Genomic DNA, 13,633 nt, shown 5'->3' on the forward strand with positions numbered 1-13,633 from the left:
AAGTTTTAAGTTTAATTTCTTCTCAATTTGTGACCTTTTTATTCCATGCAAATTAAACTGACGGTGGATTAAATGAAACTGTGAAGTACGTAGAACCATCTCATTTTCAAATAAAAAAAAAAAAAAAAGATTTTCCTGCTTTACTGCGGTACTTGATTAGTTTAATCTCTCCGTCTGGAGGTTATTTCCTTTATTTCCTGACCTGTGAAGTAATCCGGCTCGATGATTCTAACAAATTAAAAAGATTTAATTTCCTCCGGACTCCGAGGATAATGAAGACAAGCCATCCCAATATATATGCAGAATAAAAGTATTTACATGTTTTATTACAGCATAACAGTGAAAGTACATCTCAGTTTCTCCAAAACACAACTTTAAATACTCCTCAGTATTTTCACTTTATTAATAGTCTAAATTATGAATCAAGTCAATATAATTAATTCACCAATTGTAATTAAAGGTTCACGTGCGAAATACAGTAAAACCCTAAGGGGATTAATAAAGAATGATTTTTTCTTTCAGTTCAGTTCAGTATAGGGTTGGTGAAATTATTACGTTGTTGTTGTTTGAAAATTTTCTGTTTAATGAATTAAAAATGTTCAAAATTGACACGACGACCCTCCTCTTCCTACATTTCCACTTCCAGCGGCTATAACTACTGCAGCCAGCAATGGGAAAAAAACTAAACATTAACGATTATTGACTATTAAGAGTCTTTAAAAAGTTTTCAAATGGTTGATTAAATAAGTTAAATGTATGCTTTGAAAAGTTGAAAGTTGTGGCGGAGGGTTTCAGCAGGTGACCACAGTATTTCTGTGCATTATGTAATTTGCTGATTGTGCATTAATTACAAATTCACAAATTGTGAATTTGTGAATTCACAATTTGTGAATTCACAAATTGTGTATTAAAAAAAAAGTGTTTTTTTTGGAGAGATATCAATCGATTCACAACGCTTCCTTTGAGAAGATTGACGTGTTTAAATCTTAAGCACAAGGTCATTTGTCCCAGCTTGTCAGAAGAGCTCGGGTTGTCCGAGGACATGAAGTCCACATCACATCAGGCTGCCTTGTGCGTGGAGATAACAATCGTGTCTGTGTAGCTTTGGCGTTCGCATTCTTCAGACGCTCCGGGGCGTCTTTGTTCTCCCGTTGTGTAAGTAAACAATCTTTAAATAAGTCCCACATTTGGGGGGGGGGGGGGGAGTGTGTGCTGCCCCCTGCTGTGAACCGACCTTGAGCGATGCGAAGTTTGACCTCCAGGTCGACGGGAGTAGAAACCACCGACTTTGTGAGGACGAGGACGTTCTCCAGGCCGATGACCACCACCAGGTAAGGGAAGATCTCACTGTAGGGAGAGAAAAAAAACGGAGAAACAACCTCAAGGGAAATGAACTGAAGTGAGAAAAAAGACACCCGTTTATACGACAACGTTTCAGGTGAAAACGCACGGAAACGGCAGAAACACTGAGAACCATGTTTTCATGAGGGGCCACTAGTGGGTGCTGTCGGTTGTTTATGCAATGAAACCACACACCTATGCACAGAAAACAAAATGCTCCAAGCATTAACAATGACAGAACACGGACATTCTAGTGGACAGACGACCAAGTTGGATTGCTATTACGGTGACTGTCAAAATAAAACTACCAAGCCCAGGAGAAAATGGACTTTGAGTCATGACACCCTGGAGGAAAACATTGTTCTACTGAGCACGTGCAGAATTATTCGCTATGGCCATGAGCATTCGCTAAGGCCAAGAGCATTTGGGAAATGTTTTCAAAAAGCACTCGTTTCATTAAGTCGTATTGTCGGTTATTTATCTCAAGAAATTTCCGAAGACTTGAAAGGTTTCGGTGGTTTTCTTTTCAGCGGAGCCGCTAAAATAAACCAGTGCTCAGCCATGGTCAAAGATACTCGTCAACAGTAGGCGTTTCCCTCGCTGGACAAATCTGCCAAGTCAGATTCATTTACGGGCGCGGATAAGCTTGAGCTGCCGATGTCAGGGTGGAACTGGGTCACGGAGGAGTCACCGGCTCTGCGCGTTACATCAGACGCACCCGTTAACGCTGCGCATAATAAACACGCACACAAAGGGCCACCGCAGCCGCTATCTGGATGACCCCGTGCACGTTGGCAGTCATGACTAAGCGGAACGTGACGCTTGTATTCATAGTTCAGACATGCTGACTTGATGGAAGCACGGCCCACATTGGACCTGCGTGGATCGTAGCCAGTGGTTGGACAACAGTGGGCCACTGTCACGCCATGATGTCTGCTTTCTAGTAATCCTCGGCTGATTGGACGACCGCCTAACGTCAACATCCACACATCTACGCCCTCTTAAAATAACACCCACCCACTTCCTCCCAATTCAGACTTCTTATCAGGCCCCTCGATAACCCACTTTTCTTCCCCTTCCTAATGTAAATATTAACACAGATCCAAGTAAACTCAATGTAGATGAAGAGAGAAGGACAGATATCGAGCATGCGTGCTTGTAAGCGAGCCATCTGTCCTCGTCTTTCTTTGAAGGCAACAGATAAAGAACGTCAAGGACGACAAACACCAACAGTGAATATTTGATTGCGACCCGAGGACACACCTGCTCCGAATAATCGCTTGGGAACGCACGGACAGATATAACTGCAGGTACAAACAAGCATTTAACCGTTTGTTCTGATCGGGGGGAAAAAAAGACCCACAGACTGAAACTAAGCACTACACGACTCACCAACTCAACAAAATCAATAGTAATAGTATCAATGACTACCGGAAAAATTAGTCATTGAACCTGATTCAATAATTAGGAAGGTTGTTTAATATAATTTATAAGACACGTAAAGAGAATTCCAAACTGTCGAGTTTTAATATGTATATACTGATATTTACAATTATATTCTGAATGAATGAATTTGCTTTACATTTGGTCATATGTCAACACATAGAAAACACAAATACTGTTGACTTTAACCGACCAAGAACAGGAACGGGCTGAAGCCAGTGGACTATTTGTCTTTCCTACGAATCACCTTGAATATGTACAACTTCTAAACATTCTATTCACACATTTAACATGTTTTTGATACTTCATACTACCCACTATAAATATTTACGACTATGTGGAGAAGCGCTGTAAAAAAACAAAAACAAAAAAGTCCCTCTGGGATTAATTATTTCTATTTTATTCACATATTAAAGTTAATCTACCAGAATCCACACGGGAAAAATGAAAACTATAAGACCCAGTTTTAGTTGTTGACCTTTCTAAAAGGAGATTTCTCTTTACACCCGTACAAACACGTATTTCCAGCTTTTACATTTTTCAGAATATCCCCGGGTTTGTTGACATCCTCCCATCACGGAAACGTCTGAAGATTCCCGAGGCATTGTGTGCACAAGATCACTGCACTGTACACTCGATCGCGATTTGCACTGGGAAAATGATCAATGGTCGGTTCCACATTTAAAACTTATTCTCGTGACTTGAAAACTGTGTCTTTGAAAAAGTCGGGCTTTTTTCGGGCCGAATCGGTCAAATGTTGATATTTTTGCTTCAGCTGACGCGACGCCATCTTTGCCATCCCAGAAACCCTTACGGCAGGTTTTCCCAAGATGATGTCAGTCAGAAAAACATAAACACAGATTGATGGCTACAAATTCTGGTTTGTTTGTAAACATATCGGGTTTGGAGTGATCGATTTAGGCAACTAATTGTAAATGAATCAAAGCGAGTGGTGATGGTCTTGTTTTCGTTTGCAGAAGTTATTCCTTTTATGGGAAGTATATTTTGAAAAAAAATTTAAATAAAAAAAATTCTGGTAGAGTAACTTTAAAAGATTGAAACAATATCCTTAACTTGAAGTTTGTGTTTTCAGTAAACCAAAAACAGGTGAACACCAAGCATGTGTGAGAGACGGCGGGTGCTCCTACCCTCCGTTGAGCGTTGGCGTCAATCCAAACAGGGTGCAGAGTCCCACGGACATGAGCAGAGAGCTGAGGACGGTGACCACTGCAGCCAGCGCCAGGCCCCACTTGGACTTCACCATGTCGATCTTACCTGCACGGAGGGAAGCGCAGGAGGAGGTGAATCACATCTGATGCAGATATTAACCACAAGAAACATGATTTTAGATGTTTGCTTCACAAAACAAATCCATGACTTAAGAAGCGGATTTTTACATTTTATTGTTGTAACTCATCACATACATAACATATTGTACAACTGATTGTAGTAATCTGTTTAGGTGAATTTAGTGTTACGAAAATACAATAATAAAATCAACACAGAACAATAGTCAAATTTCTATTAACATTTTACTGTGCGGACTTGCATCTTAAAGTTTAGGGTTTTTGTAACCACAGTACAAAAACGATATTCATTTAAAGAAATGTGCTTTTCAGTTCTTCCTTCTGTAAATCTGCACACTGCAGACAATGTGCTGCTTTTAGTTTGAAGTGAATAAGTTAGCGTATCTGATCGTTATGCCAAAACACAAATGGAACCATATTTTCTTGAAAAACATTCAATCAAAATTGTAGGTTTAATGTTTTGGGGTAAATCAAGAAACTTAATTATACTGCAATACCTTACAAAAAAAATCTAAATAAATATTAATTCTTGCAGCTTGATTTAAAACGGTCTTTGAAACACGATGCCAAACGCGAGTCAACTTCTCAGCGGGAGTGTGAATATCCATCGCGAGTCCTTGAAGTGCCTTAGTTCAGCGAGCGAATGTTGAGCATTCTTACAGCAGTGTGCAATGTTCCCGCGTGAGGATAATCCCCGCACCAGACAGGAACAACCTTGGCACACAGACACACGTGTGCACACAAAGGCCCAACAGGCATCAGTCTGACTTTGGCGCCGGTGAAGTATTAACCGGAGCGAGGTGGAAATGGGTGACGGTCCTGGCGGTCGAGGAGGACTCACGTGTGGAGAAGTAGATGTAGGCGAAGAGGATGATGTAGGTGGTGACGAGGGGGATGAGCTCGGCGATGCCGATCTCCTCTTTGAAGTGGACGTGGACCATGTGGTCGTCTCTCAGGCTGCAGTTGGCCGAGGGGTGAAGGTGCTTCAGGCGAGCCCGCAGGCTGTTCAGGAACCTGGACGGACAATCGAGTTCGCCACAATCGTCACAAACCATCGTCACGTAAGACCGTCCTCCCCCTCAACGAACATGTACGACTAGGGAACACGGACGAACTCGTAGCATTTCAAACTCAACCTGGACGCAAGTTACTTTAAGATCAGTTTAATCCACGGGAATAAGTTTAAAATGAGAATGACTCTCATTGAGAGGCAGGACTGGCCTTTTATAAGAATTTATTTTATCCCGCTAATTTCTGAAAGGAAATCAAGAAAATAAATATGTAGAAAGTGAAACTATTTTTAAATCGATTTGTCACGAGTGTAGTTGAGAAAGTGGAAATACTAAGTATTAGCTCAAGGTCTCTCATTTTCATGCTTTCACATGTAAATTGTTCTCAGAACCGGCAGTGTGCATGAAGCTTTTTGTTAAACTTGTGGGTTCAATTAGAAAAAAAAAACAATAAATGTTTATTTAATAATGCGTGTCAGTTAAATGATGTTATGTGTTAATTGAACACCTGCGATCCGCTCAAACTGTCGGCTCATTTAAATCAGGCTTCAAAACATTGTACACGGCAGATTTGTTATGATTTTAATACACTACTCCTTTTTAATCACATTTTTCAGTTTGCTAAATTAATTCTTATTTGCGTCATTTGAAATTCTACACCATTTGTCCTCCCATTTAGTCGCCTTTTGTCTTTTAAATGCATCTATATTTTTTTCCATCTTGCTTTATTGCTATGACTTTCCTGTAATTTTATGTATTTCTTTGCCTTGTGTATGAACAGTGCTACAAAAATAAACTTGCTTTGCCTAATTATGTGTAATAGAAACCAGTTGGAAGGTGTAAAACTTACCAAGTCACATTGCATTTCACAATAAACAGCCTTCAACCAACATAATCACCACATGGGGTTCATGTCATGCAAAATTATTATTACGAGTTAAAAACTCATCACAGTTTATTTTAATCAAGCCAGAAGTGACCAGATGTGATTATTTGCCTCATAAAGGGTAAATATAAACTGATTGTTTATAGTGTCAGTACCTCCTGAACACATTCCAGAATTGACTGCAAAGGACACACATTTTAATATAATTAAACAGTAAAACAGAAAACCTCATCTTTCTTCATCAAGATACACACAAAAAAAAAAATGGATAGCTGTATTCATATACAACAACGTGAAAAAAAAGGGGGGATAATACTTATTCTGAGTCATTTCTAAAACCTGCTCCATTAATCGTTCACTTGCAGAGGAGACTCACCTGGCGTCGTAGCTGGACAGCACCACGGTGATCGTGTACGTCACGACTCTCTTCCTGTTGTAGTGACTGACTCCTGTGTGCTTTCCAGGGACGCCAAACAGCAGGTCTGAAACACACACGATTACCAGGTGAGTCAAGATTTCAGCTTAGTAGCAAACAGAGAAGAAGAAAAAAAAAACGTGTGTTAGCAGCTCATGTGCGTCGATGCTTTGTGTGATGTGCAACGTCTCAGACAATCAGTGGTCATCCCTCAGCTCGACTCCATCACCCTCTGGCTTCCCACCCTTCAAACACCTGAGCTGGAAGGTGAAGTGAAACGCTGAGCCAGCGGAAGGCAGCTGGTTCACTGTGTCAGTGGGTAAAGTTTGAACAAAACTGCCCACAGAATGAGAACGCTTGTACTGTGTTAACGTGAAAGCTGCTTAGTTTGCGGATACGACTAATCCTGCATTCACTACAGTTACTCCAGCTGCTTCGAACCCGCTGGTTGGATTTAGAGGAGAATCACATCAATTCTTACACTGCTAGTCTCTTTAAATACACACATGTCAGGGAGGACTTAATCATCTCCTGATCAGATTCATGGAACCAGAAAATTACAGGTCGAACTGAGGGATTTGGAATTTCCATGTCTATTATCTCGTCAGTGTGTGTGTGTGTGTGTGTGTGTGTGTGTGTGTGTGTGTGTGTGTGTGTGTGTGTGTGTGTGTGTGTGTGTGTGTGTGTGTGTGTGTGTGTGTGTGTGTGTGTGTGTGTGTGTGTGTGTGTGTGTGTGTGTGTGAGGTGCACTTAAGTCAACCTTGCTACACGACAGCTGTGCAGCAGAAGGAATCCGGTAATTGGATCCTCTTCATTTGGATAGTTTACAATGTAAAACACTAAATTGCTGCTGCAATCTACAAAAAATCTTTTAAACCGTTTTCCTCGTCTCTGCCACCCACACAGCTCAGCCTTTTAATTCCATCTCAAGCTTGTTTTAACTCGATTCAGTTGCAAGATCAACATCTTTTCAATGTATTTATTTGTAAATTAGACCTAGTAGTAGTAGATCAATGTGCTTTGCGGTGAGCATCACTTTGTCCTGTTGCATTGGAAACTTTGTAAAGGAGAAAACTGCTCTGAGTTGAGTCATTTCTTTATGTTTTTGTTGTTTAGAGGCTGTTGTTGCTTTAAATCTGAATCAAACTGTGTGATTCTCTTTGGCTGGCTTACACTAATGAGTAAGCAGGATAGATCTTGGATTAAAAAAAACAACTATAACTACAGCATGTTGCCTGTGGCTCTTAAACTCTGAGAAATGTGTTTATTTCTGGCCAAGTTCAAAGAACATTATATATCATGTATATATATATATATATATATGATATATATGCTCGGAAATAAACCACCAAACCAGCCAGGATTCGTTCACAAATGTGTCGATAAATGCAGAAAGTTCTTGAAAGAAATGCAGGTTGACTTTCAAAATCTGTTTGGACTCACAAAGATGACTTGACAATAAGTAAAACGCCAAAATCTAAACTAAATTTCTCCAGTCACGTCTAACCTTCATTTGTATTGGGACGCTCCAAACAGCTGGAACAACCTTCAGGAGGAGACACACGGATGATGTTAATAATCTTAAACATAAACTTTAAATTCCCCTCTTCAGTTTGACTTTGTGATTCAAATCTTGTAGTTTTTATGCTTTTTTTCTCCATCACAATGTATTATTTTTTTACCCCTCTATGGTTTTTACCATTAGTATTAGACATACATTGTTTTATATACGCTGATATTTAATATGTCTGTATGCTTTAAAAAAGATTTATATCTTCTTGAATTGGGTTGTTTTCTTCTTATTTTAACTCTTTTTACGGACGTATTTGATGAAGGCATCTATGTTTAATATCACTGTTCTGGATAGTTGTATGTGTTTTGTGTGCATGCATGTCTACTCAAATAAATACACTCAAGGCATATCCGTTTGGCTATGTAGATTTGCAGATATAATTCATTAAAACTGTTATCAAGCACATTTGAGTTGCGTTTCCTGATCAAATGAAGACTGATTCTTAAAGCTGAAAGTGACAGGAGTACATTTCTGCAACAGCACGCCACAGCGGCTGCTAATCTCCGGGGAATCTTACTGCTGGATACCTCGCAGCGTGGCCGAGGTGTGCAGGCCCTTGGGTTCATGCTTCTGAATGGTCTTCAGGATGTCAGAGTCCGAGTCGAACAGCTCGCGCTGGTTCTGCCAGTAGTTTCCGGGAGAGACGAGTAGGCAGCCGTGCTCCGGCAGCACCGACTGCATCCGGCGTAGCCCTGGAAACAGGTCCGTCACCTGGAGACACAGCGTCTCCAGACTGCGAACGCCAGACCTGACGAGACCGGAGGCACGACGGGAGGAGAAAAGGTCAGGAGGAGAAGAGGCCGGAGACGCAGAGAGGCACCAAGTGAAGAAACCGTGTGCTTGGTGCATCACAGCTGTCAAGCAGAAAACCTTGTAGAGTACGACTGGCTGCTGTTTGGAGGTCACTTTATTCCCCTCACTATTCAAGGAGAGTATATTTGTTTCCCAAGTCAAACTAGCTCTTCTTTCACATTAACCTTCCGGAAAATGTGTTTCAGGAAAAAGACAAAGATGTTTTGTAAGAAGTATTTGACAAAGAAGGTTTTGTGGGTTTTGAGAGGTTTCCAAATGTTCTTCAAACCAAAGTAACATGCAAAGCTTAGCAGGTTTTTTTGTTTTGTTTTATACAGTTCGAATTAAAAACACTCCAAACACTGACATCATCAAAATTCTATTTGATTATCGTGTGACTTGCGGACAAGCGATATTTCTAATATAATGAAGAATGTGGCGGTTAGGCTTCTCCCTGATAATAAAAAAAAAAAAAATCTGAAATTTTAACCTCTCTTCAATGATTTTAAGATTAAGATCATTTTTAAAGCCGGGGACTGATCCCACCCTACATTGTGAAACTGTTAACATCTTATGATGCAGTGTGTTGGAGCTCGTTGTAGGATTTAACATCACAATAGTATTAATTTTAATGTTTCATTGTGGTGATGCTTGTTTGACTTTAGATGATAGACCATGTTATCACCGGAAGGAGCGGCCACTGTATGTCTTTACTTGTCAGAGTGGACGTGGTTGCGTATCTCCTCCAGCAGGGTAAAGACTCGACCCAGCGGTGACCGAAACACGTCCACCGGCACCAGGCTGCTGTCCCACGGAGACACCGCCGCCTTCACCAACACCTGCTGGATGTAGGCGACCGGAGGACCCCGGTACTGCAGCACAGCCAACACATAAACACTTAATAAACTGGTAAAGGGAGTAATAAAGAAGACGTCCTACCACTACTGCCTCTCGCTACGTTTAATATCAGAGCTCACACGGTGAAAACGTGACCTAAATCCCGTTGAGGCTCTAGTTGCTCTGCCTGAAAGGCTCAGTGTAAATTAAAACTGCGGCTGACAGGAAAAAGAGTCACTGCTTTGTGTTCACCCTCTGTTTCATTATTTATGAGCCACCATGTTTGTATGTCAGAGGACCAGCTCAAACTCTGTTTTTGTTGGATTCAACGATAAAATTACTCACTTAGCTTTAAATAGCAGCTCTGGATGTTGACGGATCAATGCACATGAAAGAATATATACAACACTGTGAAATTAGGGGAATGCGTGCATCTCCTACCCAGTCTGGACGCTCTCCGAGGTCTCCCTGAGGCTCATGGGAAGGGACGCTGTAGTCCCGCACCCCTGTGGTGAACTCCACGGGACCCGTCCCGGGCAGGGGAAGCCTCAATAACGGATAACTGGGACAGAGAGACACAAGAGAGAAGGGACAAGGTTATCAACATATCTGAACTTTTCTGGAAACATGTCAAAGGATATCTTGTCCTTTCCGTTATCGAAGCTGTACTTAACCCTTTCACCTCTCAACTACAGCTGCTGACAAGAGTTGACATGTGGATTGCTCTCGTGGCTACAACTCAAGAGACCATTTATGATGTTTGTAAAACTTCTTAAAATGAACTTAAGCGAAAGCAGGGAAAGAGAGCTTGGTACTTGGTCACAGTCAGCATTTTTCAGCTCCTCACACATTTGTAACATTAAAATATAAGCATCATTGAAGAAAAGACAGATAACCTGGATAAAGAAACTCTCACTCACTGCACCACGTTCCAATGATTCTAAAGATATAAAATGTAAACAAATCCAGGGAAAAGTGTGTTAAACCGTTATTTTAGATTACTATAATGACTCAGAAAGCAGAGAGAAATATGTGTTGAGATCAAGAAAAGAGCCTCAGTTTGTAGGATTATCTGTGTGGTTTGTGTTGCAACTCCTCTGGGGAGGTGAAATCAGCTCCTCTGGCTTTTCTTCCCAGAATAAACCCTTCGTACTACCTGGAGAGACCCACACCTTGTTTCTCCTGGAAATGGGAGGATTCATGTGGAACAAGCTCCCTCTGAAAGCACCGAAGCGCTCACTCGTGAGTTGTGGAGGGAGTGAGTTTGCTTTAGAATGGTTGGGCAACCCTCAATAAATAGCAGAGTGAGGTTTGAGGGGAGGACGGAGACATGGACAGGATGTAGCTCACAAAGATTTACTGTATTGACCTGATGAGGGGTACACTTTCCCTCTGCTTACTCGTCATGAAATAACGCGTCGAAACGCCGACAAATACAAACAAGACCTACAGGAGACTTTCGAAACCAAAGCATTACTCATTAAAAAGGTATCCACAGATTTAACTCAATTTTATTTTTATAGAACCAAATACAACACAGAAAAACCCAACTAATCCACATGAGCAAGAGGTGGCGATGGCGGAAAGGAAAAACTCCCTTTTAACGGGAAGAAATCTGTAGAGCCAGACTCAGAGGAGGAAACTTTCTGCAGAACCAGACTCAGACCCTGTTTACACAGCAACTTTTTAAAAAGGATGCCTGATTCCATGAAAACAGACGCACAGAACAATCTGCTTTAAAAATTGGTGAGTACACGGACATTCGTATGGACAGACAATAAAGTTGGAATTGTTATCACGGTGACTGTCAACTACAAAATTACCAAGTCCCAGGAGAATCTGGACTGGGAGTCAGGACACAACAGAGGCAAACATTGCTGCTATTGTTCATCTACTCGCACATGTGCAGAAGAACTATTTACCACGGCAGTGAGGAGCATGTGCAGTAGAAACGCTTCCATCATCTACACAGACACAGACAGTGTCGGAGCATTTTCGAAAAGTTCCACCTTTACAATTGCTTTGTTTTTACCAGTTATGCATTGGAGCATTATCATAGAGTATAAAGAGGAGATGTGCAAATAACTACCCGGGTAATCAACCTTCACACATGACTTGTAAGAAAAATAGCATTATTACATTTAGAAGAGTTTTGTTGGAAATAAGACTGGCTCCTCTCTTTTCACTCGGTCCCCCACTTCCCTCCCTCCAGGCCTCCCCCCTGCCTCCCCCACTCTCCGAGGTCACTGTATCTCCACAAAGGCCTCTTTTGTTTGGCGGTGGCCCCCTTCCTGGGAGGCAGATGGAGGGACAGGCATCTCACATGGCCACTTTCTCACAGCCCTTTGCTCCAATCCTGCCTTTAACATCGCCGGCGTCAGGCTTTTTTTCTCTGGCTCCCCCCTGGGGCAGCAGTTCGCCTCCCCCCCCGACCCGCTGAAAGGTGCAACAAGGACAGCACGCAGCAGGTGCATGCATGTGTTGGACATTGTCGAGATTGTTTTACAAGTTTTCAGATGAAGCCCGGCCAACTCTCTGACCTACGTCCTCTCTTTAGTAGGAGTAGATAAGTGCATGTGTTAAGTGAATGTCAGCGGGGGGGCCTCTGTGTGTGCAGATGGCCAGTCCAACCAGTTACTCGTCTCCTCTGTGCTCTATAGCCAAAGTTCATTCAGTCGAACACAAGGGCGCCTTCTCAAAAGTGAGCTATGCTCAAAATAAAGAACTGTGAGCCGGTTTTAAGATGTGCAGTTGTTAAAAAGAACATTAAATCAGTTTTTCACTTGCTCCTTCAGCACTTTCACTTAGCTCCTAGATTGTTTTTCATATAGGAATTTCATAAACTACTGAGACTTTCTCAGCACAACTGAAAAGAAAAAAATTCACCAGAAATTTACCGAGATGTTTTGACAATGATTCGACCATGGAAAAAAATTCAAAATAAAATCAATCTTAAAGTAAAGAGGTTAAGGAGAACTTTAACTCATCTGCTCTGGTGGTTAAGACACACAGAAAAGATCAAGTTTTGCAATGACAAAACTAGCAGAACTAGTTTGTTCGGCATATTTTAAACCACGGTGGAGGTGAACGTGTGTGAAGCCTACCCAGACAGCCACTCCCAAAAGCAGGGTTTAAAAAAAACTAATACTTGTGAAAACTTTACTATGGGACAACGGTGCACGTTCGGCATTCACAGAGAGGCATTCATAGCATCAAACTGTATGGAAATTAGGTAACATTTAAGGATAATTTCTATAATTAGGTGTTTGAAGTGACGTTCAAAGGCTGCCGACTTTACTGCCTCCAAATAATGGAAAAAGGTTTTTTTTGGAAAGTTTTAAGAAAGAGAAATTGTTGAGCTCGTGACCTGCAGTGAAAGACTTTATCTGTCAGCTAAATAAAAACTTTAGTCAAGAGTGGTTTCCTCGTTTAAAAACAGAAAACGCTCTAAAAACAACCACGATGTATTCAGGCTTAACACAACTTCTACTAACTTAAGGTCCACTTTATAGTCATTTTCGGTACCAATTGTTTGGTCTTGTGAAAATATGGACATTTTCATCTCCCCCTCATCTCTTTATACTCTAAAAGAGAAACTTAAGAACCTGCTTAGTTTAAATGTAAAAGGTTATTATGGCACTATTTTACCAAGATGAAATCAGGCTGCATGTGTTTGAAATTTATCACATTGTGTTGACCAGTGTCACTTATTCCTGCATAAATGTTTTTCCATTATCACCAAACTGCTTTTCTACAGATGTTCTCAAACCGTTCCTCACACAGTGAACATACAAACCAAATGGCAGGGTAACCTACCAGCAGGTGAGGATGCTGGCGGAGGTGAAGAGGATGATGGGCACTGGGTAGGAAGCACACAGCAGCCCGTGGCGGTAGAACGCCGCCGAGATCTTCTCTCTCAGCTGCTCGCGCAGCGTCATCTTGGCGAGTGTGGTCAACTCCCGGCCATTGGGAAGCACAGGGCGGCCGAGGACAGGGCGTCGCGGCGCATCCAGGGATCTGGGAGAGAAG

General features: G+C 41.6%; 1 protein-coding gene across 1 annotated transcript in view; it reads right to left on the bottom strand.

The window, feature by feature from the left end:
- Positions 1–13,633, bottom strand: part of scap (SREBF chaperone) — a 37,747-nt gene that overhangs the window by 15,015 nt on the left and 9,099 nt on the right. The window contains exons 2-9 of the mRNA XM_080471134.1: positions 13,421–13,621; positions 10,046–10,166; positions 9,482–9,639; positions 8,503–8,723; positions 6,364–6,469; positions 4,933–5,105; positions 3,933–4,059; positions 1,235–1,347 (exon numbers count right to left, since the gene is read on the bottom strand). Coding sequence (XP_080327260.1) covers positions 1,235–1,347; positions 3,933–4,059; positions 4,933–5,105; positions 6,364–6,469; positions 8,503–8,723; positions 9,482–9,639; positions 10,046–10,166; positions 13,421–13,542 — 1,141 coding nt within the window. The 5' untranslated portion in view covers positions 13,543–13,621. The remainder of the gene's footprint in view (positions 1–1,234; positions 1,348–3,932; positions 4,060–4,932; positions 5,106–6,363; positions 6,470–8,502; positions 8,724–9,481; positions 9,640–10,045; positions 10,167–13,420; positions 13,622–13,633) is intronic.

Source organism: Lipophrys pholis (genome assembly GCF_963383615.2).
Source record: "Lipophrys pholis genome assembly, chromosome: 9".
NCBI classification, from domain to species: Eukaryota; Metazoa; Chordata; class Actinopteri; order Blenniiformes; family Blenniidae; genus Lipophrys; species Lipophrys pholis.